This window comes from Rhodnius prolixus, unplaced genomic scaffold, assembly GCF_049639745.1.
Source record: "Rhodnius prolixus isolate KJV_2025 unplaced genomic scaffold, Rpr scaffold_4, whole genome shotgun sequence".
Taxonomy (NCBI): Eukaryota; Metazoa; Arthropoda; class Insecta; order Hemiptera; family Reduviidae; genus Rhodnius; species Rhodnius prolixus.
In genome coordinates this window covers 20,296,530-20,320,707 of record NW_027411614.1, presented here as the reverse complement: position 1 = coordinate 20,320,707, position 24,178 = coordinate 20,296,530, and the positions used below count along the sequence as shown (strand labels likewise).

At 31.0% G+C, this 24,178-nt stretch overlaps 2 protein-coding genes across 5 annotated transcripts in view; both read right to left on the bottom strand.

Moving 5' to 3' along the window:
* wb (wing blister) overlaps positions 1-3,929 on the bottom strand; it is a 126,486-nt gene extending 122,557 nt beyond the window's left edge. For both annotated transcript variants that reach the window (XM_074130413.1, XM_074130414.1), the window contains exon 1: positions 3,576-3,929. In XM_074130413.1, coding sequence (XP_073986514.1) covers positions 3,576-3,648 — 73 coding nt within the window. In that variant the 5' untranslated portion in view covers positions 3,649-3,929. The remainder of the gene's footprint in view (positions 1-3,575) is intronic.
* Positions 3,930-8,158: 4,229 nt separating this feature from the next.
* Positions 8,159-23,912, bottom strand: Wdr33 (WD repeat domain 33). Of its 3 annotated transcripts, none has more exons than XM_074130418.1 (14): positions 23,788-23,912; positions 23,236-23,490; positions 22,889-23,158; positions 20,593-20,744; positions 14,294-14,391; positions 13,704-13,830; positions 13,385-13,618; positions 13,083-13,294; positions 12,847-13,004; positions 12,273-12,351; positions 11,751-11,885; positions 11,238-11,389; positions 11,086-11,143; positions 8,159-9,786 (listed from the first exon to the last, which is right to left on the bottom strand). In XM_074130418.1, exons 2-14 carry the CDS (start codon positions 23,476-23,478, stop codon positions 8,978-8,980), a joined length of 2,727 nt encoding a protein of 908 aa, XP_073986519.1. In that variant the 5' UTR covers positions 23,479-23,490; positions 23,788-23,912; the 3' UTR covers positions 8,159-8,977. The 3 variants fall into 3 exon arrangements, with proteins under 3 accessions (XP_073986519.1, XP_073986518.1, XP_073986520.1); XM_074130417.1 differs by having other exon boundaries at positions 23,676-23,881; XM_074130419.1 differs by having other exon boundaries at positions 12,279-12,351; positions 23,676-23,881.
* Between the last annotated feature and the right edge of the window lie 266 nt (positions 23,913-24,178).

The window sequence follows — 24,178 nt, the reverse complement described above, 5'->3', positions numbered from 1 at the left end:
ATCTGGAAATAAAATGTTACGTAATTCTAATTTTTAATATCTGAAATTGCATTTGAGATATAATGAGGAAAAATTTTAATTATTATACAGTTATTTTAGTTCTTCAAGAAATATGAATTAGTTAGGCAACCAATTAGCTAACTTAATCATATTTTTAGAAAGAAAATTAGCTAAAAATTGAAGAGCTTAGAATTTTATGCTTAATGAAGCTCACAGAGAAGTATTTTCTGTCTGTGAAAAAGCTCTCACGGGCCTAGCATGTTCAATTTTGTACGCATAAAGAATAAAGAAGGACGTTCTTAAAGTGAGATAGATTGCCAGTTGGGTATCGTAGATTAGAGCAGAATGACAGAGGAGAACTGCAATCTTTGTTGGGATGGTGCAGGACTGAGAGTGACCAGAAAAACGTCGTGCACTAAGAAGTTCCAAAAGAGAAGTGATTGTAATTGGCAAAATCCATATTTTGGCCATCCAAATCCATTTTGATATGGATATGGCCATCCATGTCTGATGTGTGGAATATGTAGTTCTGGACCAATTTCAGAATGTGCAGAATAGGTGGCTTTTGAGAAATGCAAAAGTAAAATTCGGAGATACAAAAACATATACCTACATAAGTGGTTCTACAACCCTCGACAACTATTAATCATTGGTCTCCTCAACGAGCTTATTTCAGAAGTCCTTGTACGATGCGGATGCTTTCCAATTACGCTTACCTAAAAGATTTAAAGTTTCTTCTGGTCAGTTCGAAGGATAGTCTAAGTTTGTGAAGCATATCTAGACAGATATGCTCTTCAAGTATTTAATCTGGCCAAATTGGAATCTATTGGCAGCCGTGATTCTTGTATCTATTCCTGAAATCTTATTAGCAAAAACATCTTCCACATTCAATAAATTTTGTTGCATGATTAAGAAAGCATTATCATTCCAACTTGATCAAATGTCGATAGTAGCTTTTTGAATAGGAGGAAAATTTATTATTCCCTTATGTAAATATTTTGTCTAATTACTATTTATCTAAAAGCCATTACAATATTTGAGAGAATCTAACAAACAACTACAACCACTTTGTTGTTTATTAAGACCAAAACAGCCATAGGCGTTAAACGCGTGAAGAGTGGCGCCGCCGGTGGGCGACATGTCCGGCAAGATTAAGGCGCCTAAAGAAACGAAAGAATGAGGGGAATAAAGAGGTCGTGACATGAGGAGTGGAAGACATAGGGGGTGCCATCAAGAAAACAAAAAGTAATCGTTTCGACAAAATTAGAATTGCTGATTTAAAGGTTGTCTTACATTTATGATAATGGTGAAGATTGTGTAGGGTAATTTTTCGATTTTTATCTACATTTTGATAACATTGTTCAATATGATGTTCAATATTAGGTGTTCAAAAAAACATAGTTACTGTTAAACACTTTCTTCACTAGAATTTTGATTAAACTTTTTGTTGTCGATGGTATAAAGTTTGTTTTCACTAAATAATATGATACAATATATATTTATTTAACATTAAATTTTAATAAGTTTAACTGACTGCTTTAAATCAAGTGTGATTTTAACCAACTCTCTTGATTTTATTAGCCTTTGCTTAAAAATAAAAAGCCATGAAGCGCATTTCAAAAACGCCTAATGAATACATAAAAGTATTTTTTCAATTTATTTCATCAAAGATAAATAAAAAGAAAGATTTAAACAGTTTGGAGGGTCCATGTCTCTAGATCCGCGCCTACGTTGCTTGCAGTTTATCAAGGAGAGGCGAAAGTAAAGAAGAGTGTATTTCGATAATGTTTATTAATACGCGGAGAAAAGCGAGCTAGTAGAGTGTGTTTAAAAAAATGCTTCAGAATAACAGAAAAAGAACAACAGACTAGGATTTTGAAGGTACGAGTAACTGAGAGCAGTTCTAGTAAAATTACCAACTTTCGTTTTATTTACAAAAATGAAGCATATTGTCTCGTAATAATTTATAGTTCCAATAAATAATAGAAAAAGATTTTGGATGCGCCTATAAACAAAAATAAAATGTTGACAGTCTAAATATTGTTAATAATAAGATGAAACTTAATAATAACAACTGAATGCGATTGTACCTATTTTGAACTGAAGTTTCAGGTTTTTAATAAATAGTTGTTTTGAAGATTTTATTTCGAGGCAAACAAAACAATTATTTCAATTTTTAGTCCATATCTGATTTACTCATTTTTTAAAAAGAAAAGGAATCCAAGTGATTCCAGCTTTACTTTTATTAAGATCAATGATTAACTAGAAAACCCTAAAATACTATAACTCAAATATTACGATAACTTGATAGTTCAAAACAGTTTTGACATTGTGAATAAATTCAAGAATTCATTTGGGTGAAGAATAATTAAGTAAGATATATTAATTATATTTTGAATTTTTCTTTCAGGGATTAGTGCACCAGGATAGCTCAGAAAATTTGGCTTCCATTTATACTGCTTCTATCTCTTTGTCAACACACTATCTGTTGCCTATATATATTGAATGAACTAGTCTCTGAAGATGTATGAAAATTCGATAGTTGTCTATTGAAGAATGTGGTATTATAAATTATTTGTTTTTTAAATTTTGTTTGAAAATTATTTATTTATTCTTACTTGGTTCAATTTTTTTCCCGCTTAATGTATAAGATCATCAGTTACTAGTATTAAAATTTCAAACTTGGACATTCTAAATTGCACATAAATGTAAATTGTCACAACGGGTCAAAAATCTTTATCAAACATGTTGAAAAAACACTTATGGAAGAACTGTGATTTCGGTTCAAAATAGGTACAATTTTTAAGGAATACTTTAAATGTAAACAAAAAACTTCGGCAACTTCAGTACGCTTCACAAAAAGGAGAAAATTGTTTGCTCTACAGAAAAGAGGGTATATAGTGTTCAATAGTACATTCCGACTATTGTAGACGAACATGCTGAACAAAACAAGTCTTTTACAACCCATTGTTGTGTACCCCTAACAACGTCGTCAAATGAACATAAAAGAAAATGGAGTTACAAGATTTGTTTAAAAATTTCTTCTATATACTACATCAAGATATATATGTATACATCTATGTACGGATGGATGTGTATATAGGTATACAAATTTAAAGCACGTCAATATAGTTTCTCAAAACATAAACAGAAACAAAACGGCTTCTTCGCGGCCGGAACCTATTTCATTGTATTAAGGATAGCTTCTTCCATTACCTTCAACAATCTTATATAATATTTCTTTAGCAATTAATATTTAATAACTCTTAATTAAAAAAAAAAGTATTCGACTTAGCAGAATGTCTAGACAAGTAGTAGTATCCTTGAATAACGTGTGGGCGCCAAAACGGTGACGCAATTTTGGCCGGTGACCCGGCGATATCTGTCTTCCAAGAGTTGCTGCCCCTAACAGTAAACTGAAATCCAAAAGCACACTGCAAAAAGGTAATCCATCCTACTTTGTTAAAGCAGCGTTACTCTTTAATTAACGGCCAGCTGATTGTCAAGGTTTCCCATAAAATTCAAATGAAATTTCGTAAACAAATTCATTCCCTTGAATAAAAAAAAAATCTTACCTTGCTTTTGATAAGGAATGTGAGCGAACGCTGGTACATGCGAACAGAAAATAAGGATGAGAAATAAGCTCATCTCTAATCCACGCAATCAAAGTTTGATTAGAAGAAATATCATGTCACCGATGAAAATAAACTCAAAAATGTTTCCGATGCGATTAAAAAAAAAAAAAAAATTGCACTAACTGATAGTTAACTGAAGTAACTTATACTGAACTGAAATAAAAACGCGATTCAAGCGGCACGATAAAGTTATCTAAGTGTCACCGAAAAAATAAACCTGTCCTAAGAGAAGTTGCAGTTGTTAAGAACCTAGCCGTTCTGCAGCTCGCACTAGACTCACTACAGTGGAAACGGAGACGGCCAACAGAAACCGGCTGGCTGCCCACGTCGAGCGATACCGTCTCCCCACTTTACACGCGCAAGCCAGGTACTTCCTTCTTTAGGTATCACTCCTTATTTTATTCTATATCCTTCTAGCACTACTTTGGGTCTACCTTGAATCCCATCTTTCCAAATTTAATATTAGACATTTAGTACAACAACCCGTAACCTACCTCACAACAATCCGAATATTTTATCAATACAATCTGTTGAAGCAAACTTTTTTTGAACCGTTATATCTAAGGAAAAATGTCTCCACCATTTAGAAACATTATGGTCCACCGGAAGAAAGCAGGGCACTGGCAAAAACTCCGAGAAAAAATTTAACTCTAAATTAAAAAACAAACTGCTTTCCCTGCAAACTTCTTATACATCTCACATTAAATCTTAGATACTCTAAACGAATCACAAATGCCTGGTTTAAAAAATTAAACGTTTGAATTTCTGGAAATTTATTATTGTAGTTCGCATCATATCGGAATAATGGACGGCATTGTATAAAACTTAACTACTGTCGTTCTACTCTATTTACGGCTCATTCAAGTTTATCTAAGGATTCCCACCTAGGATCCTTTTGTTTACTGTATTCTTAATTGATTCTTATATCCAAAAGCCAATTTTAACTGAAGCTAAAGTATATCTAGAACATAAATTTTGTAAATAATTTGATAAAATGAAATTTGGTAGATTTACTTCAGAAAGGTCTAATTGGGATAGTGCAATGGTCTACATTTGTACCTTAGCAACTTCACGTTTCTTTTTGCCAAGAAATGCCCAGTAATATCTTTCAGTAGAAATAAGCGTCCCGTAGTATTTCAGTTCGCATAATGCACCTGTAATTAGGAAGAATGTTGAAGATTTTTCAATCAAGTTTGATCAATCTCTAAAATTCAATATCCGTGTTTAAAACACTGTTAAAAGAGCATCAGAATTTTGTAAATTTTATTTTTTTGGATCGTATAGATATACTGTACACTTTATTGTATCTTAGTTCGTCCATTGCTCGAGTACTACTGAATTGTTTGGTCTCCCTATCGCGTAATGTTTAGAAATAAAGAGGAATCAGCACAAGTTAAATTTACAATATATTTGGTAAGAGTAATATATTCTAATCTGGGCGGTCCAGTTAGGAAGATTATGGATCTGTTGGATATATCGTAGCTCGTTTTGAGTCAAGCAAAATGGATTTTCACAACATTGTATTGTCCTAGTTATAAATCTATAATATTCCTGGCCTTCTTATCAAAATTAACGTTGTATTTCAAGTCATAATACTGTTTAACTCAGGGGTATCAAACTGGCGGCCCGCGGGCCGCATGCAGCCCCTGAGATAATTTCTTGTGGCCCACGATGTACTGAAATAATAATAAAAATATAAAAAATTGTTATGAAAAAAATAGCGTTTATGGGAGATCGAGGCAATTAGCGTGTACACCTAATTCCTCGTTAACCCTTTAACTATTGAAGACGAGTATACTCGTGGCCCAGGGCCTTTCCTGGGGGCCAGCGGGCATGTATAAACGCGATGACTACTTCCGGCGACGTTTATGTTAGCGATATGTCTGCCAATCTCAATGGTATTCCAGAATTATTCGGTTTTAAAAGTAGGAATTCCCAAAATACATTCTTATTTACATGAGAAATATCCAAAAATATTTGCTGTACAAATTTTATGCTATTTTTGGAGTATGTCCTTGTGTGAGCAACTATTTCCGTCTATGAAATTAAATAAAACGGCATACAGAACAAGATTGACTGATAAACATCTCTCTACCTTAATGAAGATTGTTCTCAATCTCTGAATCCAGATATTGGACACCGTTTAGAGAATAATGTTCCAAACATTCCTGATTTTTCTACAGCTGTAGTTTTTCCTTTAAAAATTGTGTAAAACTAATAGTTTTACTAAACTTTCTTTTACTTAGCTCAATGCTGTGTACATTTTTGTATTTCCATTACTTTTACTAGAAGATATTTTGTTATTTGTGTGCTTTAATTTTATTTTAGTATTCTACTAGTAGTTTATGTACTTCACACATTGAATTTGCAAGTTGTTTCTTTTTTTAGATTGGTTCTAATTCAAGATTGATTGATAAGCCTTCAAATTTCAATTAAGCCTCAATTCAAATTTATTTGTTCAAAAAAAAAAAAAATTAGGCTTCAAGTAGCTTATCTTTAGTTTACAAATAAATATTTTGTTGGTATTAATTCACAGAATTCAAGAAAAGTGTTAAATGAAGCAGAGGAATTTATCTCACTTCATTCTCGTACTATAAATGTGATTATAATTTACAATAATTGATTATCTAGCTAATAATATGAGGGAATATAAAAAATTGGTCAAAACTTATAACTTTCTTAGTGTTTTTTTTTTTTTTAATGTATATATTTCTATATTTCATCATATTAGTATTTGAGGAAACACAGAATTTTCCTTGAGGGCACCAGGGAGCCAAAAATTTCTCTTTTAAAAAAATTAATTAGAATTGAGACTGGAAAAATGCCTTAAATTATGAGCACTTAAACGACTTTCTTCTCTTACTGTAATTTTGAAAATTCAGCCTTAAAAATTTTCTTGAAATCCAAATTTTTGTAGCTTACTTTACAAAAACTTAAGTGTACTAAACCATATCTATTTACCTCAAAGATCTGATAAAGTTGATTCCCATGAAAAGAATTTACAAAAAAAAGCGATAGTGGGCAATTCACAAAAATAAAAATCTTTGTGAGATTCAAACTTCTGGTTAAGATAATTTCTTCTAACTCCTGTTTTTAGAAACACACCAAATTCTCACAAATAAAAGTACTATACAATTTTATCAGCCAGCAGGAAGCACATTGTTTGCGAGAGAAAGAATTTGACAATTTTAAAAACTACATCCTTGAATTTATTTATTTTTTTCTATTAGTATTTATCAAGTGTACTGAAAAATAAATACAATTAATAAGGGTAAAAGAAACCAAATCGCAATTATATTATTTTCCTTTGAGAGCGATAAAATAAATTGTACTGTGATTACATGACTTCCACCTGAAGAGTGTAGGAGAAAATAAACTGCGAATTGACACGATTACAATATTTTTTCCTGAATAATGAGTAAAATTATAATGGCTTGTCTGAGTAGGCAATCAGAAACTCTATTCTGCCAAAATCGGAAAATGTTTCAGTTATTATTAATCATAGTTTTAGAGGGGGGCCTTGCGATCATACGTCAAACACCCCTCCAACTATAGGACTGAAACAAAGTATATTTTCCAGTAAACAATGTAATTATCAGTAACAGCAAATGTTTAATTTCTTTGAACAAAAAATGCAAACAGTGTACCGCGTTCTCTTTTGGGAAATCTGCCTACTTTCACCATCTGTTCTTCACTTCACGTCCGTCTATGAGCCGTTTCTCATCTCTAAAACCATGCTGCGGAATCCACAGTGCTATTAGAAGAAACAGGGACTATAAAAGCCTACTATCACTTAAGTTTTATGTAAACTACTGTTTTACCTTGTCAGTGAGAAGAAATTGTAACTGGAGCTGGCTGCCGAAATGAATCTAATATTCAAAATTCAACATACATATATAAAAGCTAGTGACAAATTTCAGTGGAAAAAAGAAGTTATAAAATCTTTGCTCGCTAAACCTTTTTAATGAATTCAAAAATTCATCAGTAGGTTAAAAAAAAAAATATTAAAAAAATGGAAATTTACTGTAAGGTGCTTTCATTCAGGTATTATTGGCGGATCACAATTATAGTATTCGTTATTTATCAAGACAATTCATTAGCTTTTTTTAATAGTTCACAGGAATAAAGTTTCCGTTATACTTTTTGGCCTGGAAAATAAAGGCACCTTTCTTCTTTTTTAACAATTATATTTAAAGGAAAAAATTCTATAGTCTGTTTTTCCTTTTTTATCTTCAGAAGGAAACCAAGGTCTCCATCAGAATTGAGTACCTTCCATCTTTACACCGGTATCTTCTTCGCATTAAATGTTAATTATTTTTTTGCAGCAACACTTCTAATATTTTTTGATCTTCTAAAGTTGATTAGCTTTCATGGATACTTTTCATCATATTGTGCTCTTCCCATTTATATTTGGATGGGTGCCTTATTTATTTATTTTTGTAAATATAAAAAGGAAGAAAAAGAGGATTAGGATAAGATTTGGGATTGCTCTTCTTTTTTCATTTTTTTAAATGTATCAAAGATTACAAGTAAAAATCACAATCTGATTTTTCAATTATTAAACGAAATTAAACAATTAGGAAACATAATGGTCAAAAAATTACATATTTTACAACTTTTTTTTTATGAGAATGCATTTTTGTTTTCAACAAATTTTAACATGAGGTAGCGTGAGTATTGCTCTCTTTTTTCGGTACCAAATTTCTTTAAAAAACAAACAAAAAAGTTTCTAATTTGCTGAATTTTCTTTGTCACATCGATGTTGCTGAATTTATTTACATACAATAACCTGTTAAAGACAATGAAATGCACTTCACCTCTTCAGTTAATATAATAAAAATAAACAAAATCACATGAAATGCAAAAATCGAAATAAGTAACATAGTGATACATAAATATATACATATTTAATAAATATATATATATTAGCCTGCACCTTGTTTTATATTCCCCCACAAGTCTTTATGTAAATATAATTTTATTTAAACAAAATTTAAACATTTGGAAGAATCCATTGTTCAGTATGTAATAATAAACTTTTAAATTAATAAACGCGCACTATAGAAATAAAGTGGTTTACAAAAATATTTTCTTTTCTCTCTCTAACGCACATACTCTCTCAATATTTGGTCTTTTAAATATCTATATAGTGTAATTATCGGAACGAAGAATAATAAAGAAAAACAAAACAAAACATAAAGATGTCAATAATGATTGTAAGCATCTCTTCCTTTACATCGTTGTTCAGAATGCGAATTGTACAAGTCCATGGAATGGTTCAAGATATGCTAAAACTATGAATTGAAACATTTTGGTGCATATGTTCATAGCCTGGATTTCGGTTAATGTGCAATGCCTCTGCTAGGTCTCTGTCTATGCCAACCCCCTCTCCGTCTCCTGAAGTTTCCTCCGCCACCACCTCTGTATTTTCCAGGACCTCTTTCTTTGTTAACTCTTTCTTTAGAGGAGTAATCATTTTCCCTGTAATCCCTATCCCTGTCCCTGTCCCTATCTCTGTCCCTATCCCTATCTCTATCCCTATCCCTGTCTCTGTCCCTGTCCCTACTTCTTTCTCTAAACTGGTAATCTCTTTCTTGATAATCCCTGTCTTGATAATCCCTGCTACCTTGATAATCCCTATCGTCTTGGTTGTATTGATAATCATTTTCGCAATCCTGTTGATCTTCATCATCCCAGTCCCTGTCATCTTCATCTCGATAAAAATGTCTTCTACTTTCTCCAGATGATTGTTGCGAAGATGAATGTCCAAGCGGTAAGCCGAATCCTTGCCCAGCTTGCATAAGAGGAACTGGTTGTGTAGTTTGATTTGACGCTGAAAGAGGTAATTGTTGTGGTTGTGATTGCTGAGTTTGCGGTTGTTGCTGTTGATTTGGTGATGGCAGGGAAGATCTAAACAAATCAAACAATGGAGGTGGGCCCATCATACTGTGCGACTGGGGAGGCTGTCCACTCGTAAACATGGATGGAGGTGCCGGGCCAGCCCCACCACCAGTTGTCCCTCCCATGAGGGGTACACCCTGCGGGAGATTGGGTGGGAAGTTGTTCGGGCCATCGGGGTTGTTGTTGAAACCCACCGAATTCGCACCATTGGCGCCATTCCATTCCATTCCATCGTCTGTCGCCCCACTCCCTATAAAATAATGCGAGCGAAAATAACAATAAGTTTTCAAACACTTCAAAAAAATAAATAGTTTTTTAAATAATATACCTGCTGCATATAAGCTTCATCCAAAAAATTCGTTGAAATTGATACAATATTCTTTCAAGAATCTTTACAAGTTATTGATAATGAAATGAAGCACACGAAACAACAGCAGTCGTCAAGACTTTTGATAATAAACATTGTGGGTATTAAGTATCATCAGTGCAATTAATCAAAGCACCCTGCTTACAGTGGTATACAGTAATTTCCAATAACATCATTACAACTTAATTTACTTACTTTCTGATAAAACGTCCAATAGACAGCTTGAAACCAATTGATATTTAGGACTCAAGAAATGTATTATTGACCTAACATATTCTTTAAGGATTCTCCGAGCTTTCAAAGTTGCAAAGGGCTTGAGATATGTATAGGTAGCCCGAACCAGAGGCGGGAAGAAAATGACGAAGCAATATGATGTCAAGCCGTTCTAAGTAGGAGCAAAACTACCAAGTGACAGACCACCTTCAGCAGTACAACTCTAGTATACTGCCATCGTTCCTCAAATGGTTCCTTCATGAGATAAAATTTTAAAAAAACATTCCATTAATTTAGAACGAGTGTTTTACAAAACGAATCCCCACAGCCAGTTTGAAAAGAAAAATTTTCTGAGTAAATTTAAAGCCTTTCATGGAGGGGCATAAAACGTAACTTTACTCTTTAAAAAGTCACAAATTTCTTTGGGGGCTTCCTTGGAGCAAGTTGTGAAAGTAGGCATAGTACTGGGTAGATCTTTGTGACAAAGCCTAAATTTAGCAATAGCATCCTCTAACCTTTCACTACTAGCAAGGGCCCCTGCCCTCTTTGTAGTTGTTTGGTACGATTTGACAAAGACCATTTAGAAAAAGAAAAAAAAAAAAGCTCTCTAACCTTTAGGTGATTTATTACTCGTTATAAAAGATCTCGTGATCTATAAAAATGTTAGAACCCGCTTTGACTAAATGCTGCCCGGTATTTCAATTTCGTACATCCAAAAATATTTATCTGGTCGCTTAATTAATTCAGCGCAGCAAATTACAACTCTAATACAACATTAGCAAAAGTAGAACATTTATTAAATCTAAACCTGAAATGTAAAGAGCCTTGAAATAACAGCACTGAATGACTTAAATTGCAACTTATTATGAACAGCCCTAACGACAGGGTTATTATTTATAAAAGGCTTTAAAAATTCAAAAATACAAAAGTTTTAATGTTAAATATATCAAATAATACGTAAATAATTACCTGTTAAAGGCGGGGTTGGGGAATGGTTCTCGAACTGATCTGAAGTCTTCTCTTTTTCCTAAATTTTTAAGAAAATAAATAATTTATATATTATTATTTATAAAAATATAACAGATTTTGTAGAAATTATTTTTACGAATAAATAATCCAACCTCATTATCTTCTGAATCACTATCATCCATAACAGTTTCTAAATCATCATAATGTGGAATAACATCTCTGAGCTCTTTAACGGCTCCAGAATTGAGATATTTCATTAATTTTTCACCTCCTTCCGCTATTATAGCAGCTAATGTCGAACCAGCTAATTCAAAATGGAACAAAATCTTGAATAATTGAAACGTTAACAAATCGACAACATGCACGACAATAAGACAAAAAAAAAACAACCAAGCTTTTTACTAATTATACTTCCAAAACCCATGCAAATTTTAATAAATTGATCAGATGTGAGGCATCAACAAAAATTAAGACAACAACTGAATATTTCCTGTGGATTTGAAAATTCCTATAGCCATTAGAAATGAAATGTGTTAAGGATTATTCAAATTAGGTGGGGGGGAATAATAAATGCATCGAATTATTGAAATTTAAAAAATATTCCGAAATCGTCTCTGACAAGAAGCAATTATTAAATACATGCATATAACAAATATCTTCCTTACGTTCAACCTTGAGAACTTTGCCATAAATATATAAAGCTTCGGGTTCCAAGTCCTTTACCAATTTTACTCCAGGCTGTTGTTCTATCAAATGATTAAGAATTGCAATTGGGTCGATTCCATCTTTGCTATCCTCATCTAGTATTACATATTTGATTTATTTATTTTATTAATAATGACAAAACAGACAAATAAGGCAAATAATTTTGCAAAATAAAGAAACTATCCTCCACACTCTGATATTAAATATACAATATATTTTTTTTAAATAAGTATTTTGAAAAATTCTGATAGAAGAAAAGGAAAAAATGGCATCAGTGAAAAAAGGACCATCGACCGTAAGACATAAATCAAAGTGGAAATGTCCTAATGGATATACTGAACAGAATGGAAGTTTTTACCAAGATCTGGGAAGAAGGTGATTCAATTGGACAGGATGGAAAGGAACAATTTTTCAGTGGAATGCTACGTGTGTAATTCAGAATAACGTTGTTGATTTTCAAAAAAAAATTATAATAACGTAACGAATACCAGGATCATCCAGTTTTCCAGTGTCATTCCAATGTGCTTGAAAATTCTTTGGAATAGGTTTGGAGTAAGGAACCTACAAAAATAAATAACTTATTAGAGCTAATAAGAGATTTAAAAAAATTAAAATATGTTATATTGTTTACCTACGATTTAAAATATATACATAATAAAAATACAAAGTTTCCTTAATACACAGTCTCTTCTTCGTTTAGCAGTCATTCGATGGTTTCAAGTGTTCCCCAGGATATCTTGTAATGTGAGCAAAGAACTATTTTGATACACATCTGGTATTTCCCTATTTTATCATGGCGTCTTGAAAATGGGGTAGATATACTAAACCATTCAAAACCACAAAATTCTACAGGTAGCTGATCAAAAGTAAGGCCTAACCAACTCGCCCAGTTTCAAAAGTGTAGCATTGGTTTTGACATTATTTTTGATAATATCTGCAAGTTCACCTTGTAAATCTAGCTTAGCTATCTCTTTATAACAAGAGATGATGTCCAATTTTTGTAAATTAATTTATTAATTATTTTTGTAAACAATGATACAAATTATATTTATTCACCTTTTTCGATTGTGCTTTATTTTTATCTTCCGTAATCATTTCAATATCTTCTAATCCTGGAATGGCTCCAGAAGCCAAACCAGGTAATGGACTTGTGTTATTAACTATTTCAACTTTGTCTTCTGGGCCCATGCCCGGAATTACGGCAGCAACATCCTCTGAGAAAAGTAGATCATCGTTATGTTAGAAGATTTATAGGGTCTTCTTAGGGGAAAAATTAATTTAAAATTTTCTACCTATTTCTTGTTCTTCAATTCCTGACATTGAAGCTGGTAATGTGTTGAGATTATACTTATCTCTCATGGTATCTCCAGGTCGATTACGAGTCCAAAACTTACTTGTGTGATCGTTACTCCCACTACAAAGTATATGACCCATTGGATGCCACGCTAAAGTCCAAACGATGCTATCGTGAGCTTGTTCTATGGCACCAACTTCTTTTTCAGCGCTAAGGAAATGTTCAACAATAAAAATATAAACGGAGTGAATAAAAAATATTATATTCGAGCGTTAATAAAATAAAAAGAAATAAAATTACCCAACATGCCAAAAGAGTATAGCACCATCAGAACCTCCACTGCAGAATAGGCCTTCGTGAACTGGATGCCAAGCAACGCTACTAGATTCTTTTTTATGTCCCCTAAAAACCTGAACTTCGCTATTTAAGTTTCGAATATCGAACAATTTCAAAAGGTGATCCCTACTAGCTGTCACAAACCAGTTGCCATTATTATTCCATTTTATATCCATGACAGTACTCTTATGAGCATGTCTGCAAGTAATAAATCGTAATAGAAAATTAGTAATTTTTATTAATTAGTGGTAAAAGACAAAAAAAAAAACTAAAAAATACTGACATGGTTGCTAAGGACGTGCCAGTTTTAGGATCCCACAGCTTTACAGGTTGTTGATTATCTTTGCTCCCAGAAATGATAAGTCCTTTCTGGGGATGCCAATGAATGCATTTAACATCTGCTCCATGACCTGGAAATTCAAATTATTTGAATAATAAATAAAACCATTTTGTTAAATTACGCCACAATAATTGTTTTAAAAAATAATTCTGCTAATTTCGTTTTGCTTTTTTTAAATTCGTAATTACCGAAGAAGCTCATGCTAACTCATTATCCAAGATAATAGTACACTCAACCAAAAAAAAAAGACAAAAGAGACAAAAAACTATCTTTTTCTTAAAAAGATGTTATTGCCCGATAAATAAGTAACAAAAATGGAGTTGGCAGAAATGAGTGAAATTTATTTAATTGATTTTAAAAGGTGATCCCTACTAGCTGTCACAAACCAGTTTAGTTTTATGTAGTTTTATGAATTATTCATAATAATTATTATTATTCATAATAATATTAATTATTAATATTAATTTTAATAATGAAGATATGAATTATTATTCATAAAACTATTAGACTGCAAAAACGTAAGAGAAACAAACCTCTAAGAATTCTCTCCTCTTGGCATCTATAAAAATCCCATATCTTCACTGTTCCATCATCAGAGCACGAAGCAAATTTACTATCAGTCGGACTAAAGCTACAAAAATAAATAATTCAAATAAATATAAAGATATGTCTTTAAAAACAATCAAAAGATTAGTGTAAAACAAAACTAAACAGAAAACTCTTTTAAAAAAGACCATAAGTGTAAACTTATCATGGTACCCAAGTTTCACGGAATGCAAACAGCTCTCAAAATTTAATTGACAAAAATAAAGAAAAAAAATCTAATTTTTATTTAGGGAAATTTTGGGTTTCAAATCTAATTAATAGACTTTAATGCGTAATTAAAACTTTCATAATCAGTAAACTTCTTGTAAAACTAGTAAATCATTGTCACTCAACATGGTACATTTTTTAATAATTCCAAAGGCATCTTAACTAAAAAATAAATATTAAAAAAAAATAGAAATGAACATAAACGGAAACACAAAAAAATACACGAATAACTCATAAATAAGATGTTGTCTGCAACAAAGTAAAGAAGACTCTAGTTCTTCAGTTATAACGTACTCAACTCTTCTGCCTAAAGAAGCTCCTGAAGACGTAGTACATAAATATACAGATATGTCTTAGTAAGTCTTGATTTGACCATTGACAGAAAAGTTTCTCCTCACCGTGTCTTCCTTTTGTCGCATCCAATATATGAATTAAGAAAAATTGAGTAATTCTGGCTTGCAAAGGTGGTAAATGATTGCATCAATTGTGGCTAAGCGAATCAACAGACAAAGGCTAGATCATACAAATATTCATTGTGAACACATTGTACTTGTTTTGGACGTCCAAATTTCCAAGAACAAACCGTTAAACTTAAGGGAAAGTAAATAGTTCTTTTAGGACGCAGTGCTATGGGCTTAGGACAGCCCTTTAAACATTTACTGAAGTTTTTTTAACTTTTAAATATTCTCTTGATTGATATATTGATTGTAGATGGTCCTTGAGATGCAAGTGCCAATTTAAATGTTTCTGCATTGTACTCTACCAAGAGAAGTACATATTTATCAAATATTTGGATGTAAGGCAGCCCTATACTCGGATATTTAAATTTCCTTAAAGCATTCTAATTTATATTTAGCTCTCAGGAATGTTTCCTCAAGTTTCAAATATTAAAACTTCCAAAAGCCCAAATGTGACATATTTTTAGGACGTAACACAAAATGTTTATCAAATTGGATTAACGGAAAATTACATTCTTCTAATAAATTTGACTTTGATTTTTCACACCTGAAGAAACTAGACAAATTAAATTGAGTTTTAATACTATTCTTCTCTGAGAAATATTTCTTTATATCATTACCAACATAAATCCGCTCAAAGCATGGATTCCCAAAAAGTTATAAAGATATTATTATTCATGAACAAACCTGAGTTCATGAGAGGGATATAAAATTTGGAGGAAAAAAAAGAGTGCGAATAACGAAATTAATTTCTTTTCTACCACTTTCTAAATTAATTTATCTCTCAAAAAATTATTCAAAATTAAATAATACTCTATTTTGGGGGCATTTTAAAAGGTAGCAGACGACCAAGGTTTTTTTTTTTTTATTTTTCAGCGGCGGAATCACAACCAATTACTATTTCTAATCTGAAACGAATCTTTAATTTGTAGCACGCAGATAAAATATCTATTTTTAAAAAAAGAATGGTCACGCGCTATTGCCGAAATGAAAAAGAAAATTAATTGTTGCAAAATTTGCAACAAGAAATCTGGTTATAGATTTAACTATTCTGAGAAAAGATATCATAATACCTTTTCATACCTTCAATAAAATTACTATTGCACTAACCAGTTAAATATAAAAAGTTACTCATTTTAAAGATTCACTGCAAAACAAACAATATAACCAGTATTAACCTTTTTTAATTGCTCTTACAATTCATAATTTTCATTTACCGTATTATTTACAGTTATTCACAGTTGCAATTAGAATATGTATGCATTTCAGATAAAACATAATTTGCTAAAAGAATTTTTTCCAGAAAATATTTTTTAGACTAATTTTCAAATAATTTAAGAGAAATAAAACTCCGACAACTAAGAAAATACGAAATCTACCTTGCTTCTAATCGTTCCTAAACGAATTCTAAATAAAGACACAATGTGTAATGCAGTTAAAAAAAACAAAACAAAACAAAAATTAAGAACTCTGGCGAGAACACGCAAACGCTTTAAATGATGTCTTGTACTAAAAATGTGTTTGACTTCCATATTACATTTTTATTAATATTACATATTACATTGTCACTGTAATAGAATTTTTCAAAATGTCGCTAAAGACAAAATAAATATCCATGCAGTAAAATGGCTTTCTCTTCCAATAAGCTGAGTTTTTTTTTTTAAATTTGGGATGCTGGTTACATATTTAACTCTAATTAATATTTTTTAGATGGTGAAAATGTACATTATACTGATATAGTACTTTAAAGGAAGGCCCAACCCTCTCACCCCTTGTCTGTATATTCTTAATTGAATTTTCAAATAAAAAATGTTTCAAATATAAAGTTTTAGAACATCTTGTGCGCCATAAGTAAGTCAAGGAAGTCCTTAAAACCGTTTTCCAGAAAATTTCAAAATACTGAAAAACTGATCAGGAAAATGGTACTTACTTACAAATGACTGATTTTAAGTAAAATCTTATTTTCACGTCCGAAAGTGGCACCATAAAGAAATATTAAATTTGAAATCCATGTGATTTTTCGTTATAGTGTTACGGAGATCACATATTCACGTCTATTTATAAAAGCCACTTTTTCCTACCCTCAAAAGGCAACCTCAAAATGAATATTTTCAGCGAAAACTTAAAATAAAAAAAAAAAACCTTTACGATTTGAATACTCTCTTTTTAGAAAGAGGGCAAAATAAAATAATATAAATCCTCGTTCTAAAATAACTACGGAATTTATTAAATGGACATTAAAAATTGGGCTCACATTACTTGAAATATTCAACTTTCAATTTATTTGCCCCCAAAAAAGTCTTAAATCCTCACAATACAAAACTGGAACTTAAACCACAATTTGAAAATAATTTTCATAATTGGCAAAAATTTCCATCTCAAATTCTCCTTTATGAAGTAGATATTTTTCCAAATTCTAAAACTTGAAAATAAAAAAATTCCAGTAATTTCAATATTTGAATCAATATTAATAAAATAAATACCAATATAAAATAAATTAATATTAATTGGCTCGTGTTAAGCACAAAAAAAATTCTAATTGAATAAGGTAAATACATTTGTCATAATATTTGTTCAATTTTAAAAATTTAAGTATGCAATCTCTAGCTTTAGTTTTAGTACAGTATTTGTGAGGTTAGCTAATTTTGTTCCTCTTTTAGATAGGTAGTGTGTATTTTTGAAATGTATGCATTTATTGACGACCTTAACTGAATAAGAATGAATGAAGTTAAAATTCAATTCGTAGGTTTTAGTATAGTTTTTAGGTTTTTAAATGATTCTGCCAGGAATATCGGATTCTGGGTAAAGGTACGTTAAACTGGCAAATTGCTAGTCGGGGTAGTGCCGGGTGGATGGTCCGCGGTTCTCCTCGGCTTGTCTATACTGATGTTAAGATAACTGTCAAAGCGTTAGCAGGCTAAATTATTTAATCAGCGTTTTTCTGGCCTGAGCTCAGCTAAATAAATATTATTTTTTTGTTTAAAAAAAAAATTAAGTTCTCATGAACTCAAAGCAAAAAAAAAAAAATACATCTCTTGCCTTAACTTTTCCAAAATTGGTTGAAGAGCAGTTAAAATACTAACAGTAGTAGAAGACACAGTGATTTTTTACTTTATTTAACCCTAATACTTGAAACTGGTTGGTTTTTTCTGAATTCTTAATTTAATGTAAGTGTAAAAAAAAAAGTCAAATTACAAGTGAATTACGATAAAAAGGTAGAAGGACTCGATTAAGGTATTTTTCACCAATCACTCCAATTTTAAATTTCAGTGAGTAAAGTAAAATAACATTAAAAAATGAAGAAGTGAATGTAAAAAAAAAGTATACCGTAGAAACCGTCTAAACCTATCTCTTCTCTCCATCTTTCCTAATTTATTTATTAAAAATAGCTGCTCGTAGGAAACTTAGAAATACTTCTAAAAATGGAAAAATTTTACTAAAGTAGACCACGATAAAATTTAGCACTTTAAACAGGCAAAACCAGAATTTTTTATTTTTTTGGAAAAATATTACGAAAATTCATTCGGTCCCACTTATTAGATCTTCCATCATAATTATCAGATTTGTATTTAATTAGCTTACCAATTTTTATGGTGAAAATCATAATAATCTGTAGCTAGAAGAATCAGCACAAATGAGAGTAGCAGTTTGAATGAATAGAAAAGACAGGGAGAGAAAGGTAAAAAGTTTCGTTAATTGTGTAATTTGGAGAAAGTGATTATTTAAACCCAATTTTTTTTTTTTTTTTTACTTAGTTCATTTTCAAAAAATCATTCTAACAGAAAAACTATGACTTAAAAATAATCACTTTCAATTAAATAACTTTTTTGGCAATGTTGAAACGAAGAAAAACGGATTCGTTCTTCAGAACTCTAGCAGTATAACTTTATGCCTGAAGAGAATAAGTACACCTTAATTTGACATCGAAAACCTCTGCTAATTTATGCCGCATTTATCTGCACCGGTAAAAAAAAAAAAAAATTAAGTTATCAAACCTTAAAAGAAAAGAAAATTAAAATAGTAATAAATTATATATTAGATTTTTTTAAAAAAAGACTATTTTCCCTAAAGATAACTGAAATTATTTTTGAATCTTTACAAACAAAGCGAATTCGACAGAGTCAGCAGTGAGAGAATAGAAGCACAAATAGGACAACCCTATGATAAAAAGTGTGAAGCCTCCAATTCGAGAACTAAATCAATATTTGTTGGATCAATCGTAAATAAGATGTGGTTCTATTTCCGTCTGAAAAATTGGCAAATTGGAAAAATATGGCTTACATGACGGTAGTTACTGGTAAATTAATAATTAGCTTCTAGCATTTATGTTTGCTAACAGAAACTTTGGGAAGAACATCGGATGAGCCAATACAGTCCTTAGACCAATGCATATTTTTATAAACAAATATATACAAAATTCTGCTGCATGCACAGCAAATTGATTATGGGAATGTTAGAAAATGTTCGATCAAGGATCATCCTAAACAAGGTTGAGGACGCTCTTAAGAAAGAAATAGAAATCAGCGTAAGTTTCGCCACAAATAGGATTCAGCGGTTGAATACATTTGACAAGAACATAATTTCGCCTGTAGCGCAAGGTTTCCCAACCGCTCTTGCTGTCACTATTCCAAGTAAACAACCTATTAATTAAGTAGACGGACCATAGTTCTGCATTGTAACAAATACACAAATCAATCCTTACTTTTGAGAGAATGAAAATACAATTTTTATTATTTTGTACGAAAATACTAGTAATAACTACGCTAAACCATTTATACTAATTAGATGACTGGTTGATAAACAATCTCACTTATGCAGAATTATGAAGAGTAGATTTATTTCCGAATTTTTAATGACCTAAAGAATATCGTATCGTTCTAAACATATAGATCTACACTTCTATTATTCTTTTGTGTATGATTTGAATTTAATAATCCTTATGAAATGGTAACCATAGGGGAAGGATAATTTTATTTAATTTTTTTGTCGTTCAATTAATAGAAATTACTATTTTAATTAATTAAAGGCAAGGTTAAGAAATTTTCTGCCAATATAACAAGTGAGACAACTTCTTGTACTTTAAAAGCAAACTTTATTGCCCTTAAGAAGTACAACAAATAATTACCTAAAAAATTATCACAAAATATCACAGTATAATTCATTAGGAGTACACTTTACTGTAGCAGCTGGCTAGATATTATTTTATTTATACAGCATTAGTTTATCACAACCGTAATTTTGTAAACTTTGTTTAACAGACTGGGTTCGGGTATTCTTTATTTTCTTTAATTTACAAGTGTGATCATAAAAAAAAAAATACTAATGTAATTTTTTCATATATATTGTATAAGGATAGGATTAAGGTATCTTTATTCATACAATTCGTAGCCACAACCATAAATACAAGCGCAGCCACATACAAATTCATTAAAATTAAAATTAAGTTACGTTTAACTAAAATCTCAGGTAGTAAATTTATCAAGATGAAGGTAATTGAACACTGTGTTTTAAATGAATTAATTGTATGTGACTGACGCTTTTCTGATATAAGTCTGAGGTACCTGATGCCACGTATTGCCTCCTGATGCGCCAAGAACATTTTGACATTGTTCATATTTGACTGCCAGTATTTGACGTAACCAGCATGATCAGCCGTCACCATCCACATTTCATTGTGTGACCATACCATTGTCCTCACTGGTGTTTCATGTGCCTATGTGAAATATCTGTTAATTTTTGTAATTCTTTGTTTTGTTTTTTTTTATGCAAAAACAAAACATTAGAAGATCAAGCAATAAAGATAAAATGAAAAGACACCCTAGTTTCCACCGATCCTCGCCAATTAAAGAAAGAACAGAAAAATACAGCAAAAGATAGTTAATTAAAGGAAAAAGATTATATTCAGATGCAAATCCAATGTTGTTTCTAAATAATTAAATAGTTCAATTAATTGTCTGAAAATAAGAAGGATCAAAAGATCTTAATGATATTTAGAACCCAGGCCTCAACTCAATTCTCTACAAGCACCAATTCTATAATGGAGATTATTCTTCATACTTCTGTACGGTACCAAAAAGGTAATTTACAATTAAAAAAAGGAGTATCAACTGCAAATAAGAGGCTGTATGTCATAAGAAAATTATGAGTACTGTTAAATTTAAAAGCTTACTTTTCGCTAATTAATTCTTTAGGCTCAATTTTAACAGAAGCAATTTCACAAGGGAAAAACATAATGTGAAAGTGCTGATACCCTGGCCAAAGAGTTTCAATGAGAATTAAACCGTGATGTAGCCTTCATACTATAAGGTAATATTTCAAAATTTGGACTAACGCTCTTTCTAATAGGAAAAGGTATTAAGACTATTTTCGTTGATTGCAAATCAGTTTTTACTTTAACGGTAACTTATAATCCAGGTATTATTTGCTCTTTCCTAGCTGCTTTACTTAAACGTTAAACAGAAACATAATGGTTACAAAAGCAAGAACGGATGTCAAACTCGGAATCATGGGCAACCATTTTTTAAATATATTTTTTTCCTAACATCATATGGTAAAAGATGAGAGTACATATAGCACATATAGTCGAATGTTAATGTTTTTGCAGTCAACAATTTTGGTAAAGTATACAGAGATTACTTTTTCCCAATGAAATTTAAATTTAGAGAGTCAATTTCAAAAAAATCTTGTTTTACATACTATCTAATGCAGTAAGAAAAAATATTAAGTGCGCGTTAAATTTCTAAGATTTAATCGAAAAGATATGAAATTCGAATAAGATATTCTTTACAGTTGAACTGAAAGTATATGGGTCAAATATATTAGATGAGATGCTTTGCATCTAACGAAATATCTCAAAACCAAAAATGGTTTGTCATAAACTTAATGATCGCAGACACAGATACTAACGATTTCTTCGACATCTTGACACGGCCTTTCTTATAATTATTATTTCATTTGGAACTTAATAGAAACCTGTACTAACGAATTTCTTTAAACTTTGCCTACTAAGTGCGCACATACTATTTTTTAAAAAAAACTTTAAATTCAATTTTCTAGGAAAATAATTTTTAATTAAATTTAAGTAAAGATTCAGAGAAATGTTGGCTTGAAGACGGTTTAAGACATAAATCGAAGTTTAAAGGATCATAAGTACGACTTATTAATGGGTTTAGAACTTGTTGGGCATTTTCTCTAAACTGCTTTAACGATTTTCACTCTTGCAAGAATGCACTTATGTAAGCTCTCTCTTTTCTTTATAAAATTTTATGAAAAAGGTTTTAGGAGTATGGAAATTGAAAAACTGACGTTACGAAATCAGGGTAATTCAGAGGATGCTCCCACCTAATCTGTACATAAATCTCCTACCTATATGGTAAAATAACAAAAATACTAGACCTATAAGTATCACCAATTAAAACTACAAAAATTGTAAGCGTCTTGTTCATTCCAATGTTAGTAGCAATCACCTTCCAAGCAAAGTTACTCTCACTGAAATGAGAACTCAAAAACTTGATTAGATAACGTTTTCCATTCACGAAAAAATATATTATTTTAAGTATGGGAAACTTCCAACAAAACGCTAACTCAAAAGGGAAGAAATTGACAAAGTAAAAAATAAGGATAAATTGAAGGGGTAAGATCTAGAAAATATTCAATTAGAACGATTCTAGTGAATTTTAAAGGCAAAATAAGTAAAGACCTATTGGGAGTTAACAGTATCCAACATAATAAATAATTCTATTGCCACAAAAGTAGGATCATAGACGTACATATTTATTGTAAAAGATAATGTAAGACACCATTCTAGTTAAACTTATTTTACAAATAAATTTAAAATCATGAATTAATATAACAAACCTGCAAAATTGTTTCAAAGTTAAAAGTCAATCCATTCCAGAGAGTGAATTCCCCAGAGGATGCTCCGGTCACTAGGCGCCGACCCTCAGGAGTCCAAGCCATACAAAATATTGGACACCTCATTTTATTGGTGGCAGTTTTTACAAATCTTGTGGTAACTGCGTTTATAGGATTATCTTCATAACTGGAAGGAGGTAGGAGATCAGGTATATACATAGCATCAGGTTGTAAACTTCTTCTGTCCCTATAATCTCGCTGCCATACTCTAGCCTGTTAGAAGAATGATTTGAAATTACTTTTTCTTTCTAATGAAATTACGAATTGAAGAGATGAGAAATGCATCTTACTTCTAACATTTTTATTATAGCTGCATTATAGTCAACTGTTTTCCGCATAGCAGACTTTCTCAAACGTTTTCCATCAAATTCGGGGTCAAAAACAACAGGTCCATTACCACCCTGGCGATAGGCCCTAAAGGGCTGGAAAAAATTTTGTCTCCCCGGATGCTGAAAACGATTTTGATTCGGTTGCGAACGATTCCCCCCCTGGGAATTCATCATTGGATTTGCATTCGGAGTTATAGTAATCATTGTGATTCAAATCTGTAAAGCAAAATAAGCACTTGGTTCCACACAAAACAAAGTAAATAAAAAGATGAACAAGAAAAAGGTAAATAATCATTCAATTAAAACAGAACATATCCGCAATTTAAAAATACCTGAAATTTCATCACAAACATTTCATTTATTAACATTAAAAAAAAGGCATTATTTTGGGGTTATCATACCTAATGTCTAGTAAAATCTCTAAAACTATGTTAAGTTATAATCAGTGATATTTATTAAAGATAAATGAAGTCTTCATAATGTTATCATAATTACAATTTAAAATAAGAGTACATTTTACTTATACATGAACTTTCAAGACGTCAACTATGAACCATTATGGAGGACACAAATTGTTTAGGTTCTGGCCACTCTCCATGTGTGTGGAAACATTGGCAAAATAAAATAAATATATATATATTATATGAAGTGAATTATAATTTTAACATAAAAAAAATAAAAATTTTCTTATAAAGAATAAAAATGAATTATTTCTTTTAAAAATAAAAGAAATTCATTCACTTTGTTAATATAAGAGTTGAGTAAATTTAATAAAACTAATAGAGTTCCTAAATAAAATACTTAAAACGTTTTTAAACTTTTTTAATTAAACTTTTAATTTGTTAATGACGTTGATTGCAAACTTTTGGCTGAATATGCGCATTGGTAAAACTGACTGCCAGTA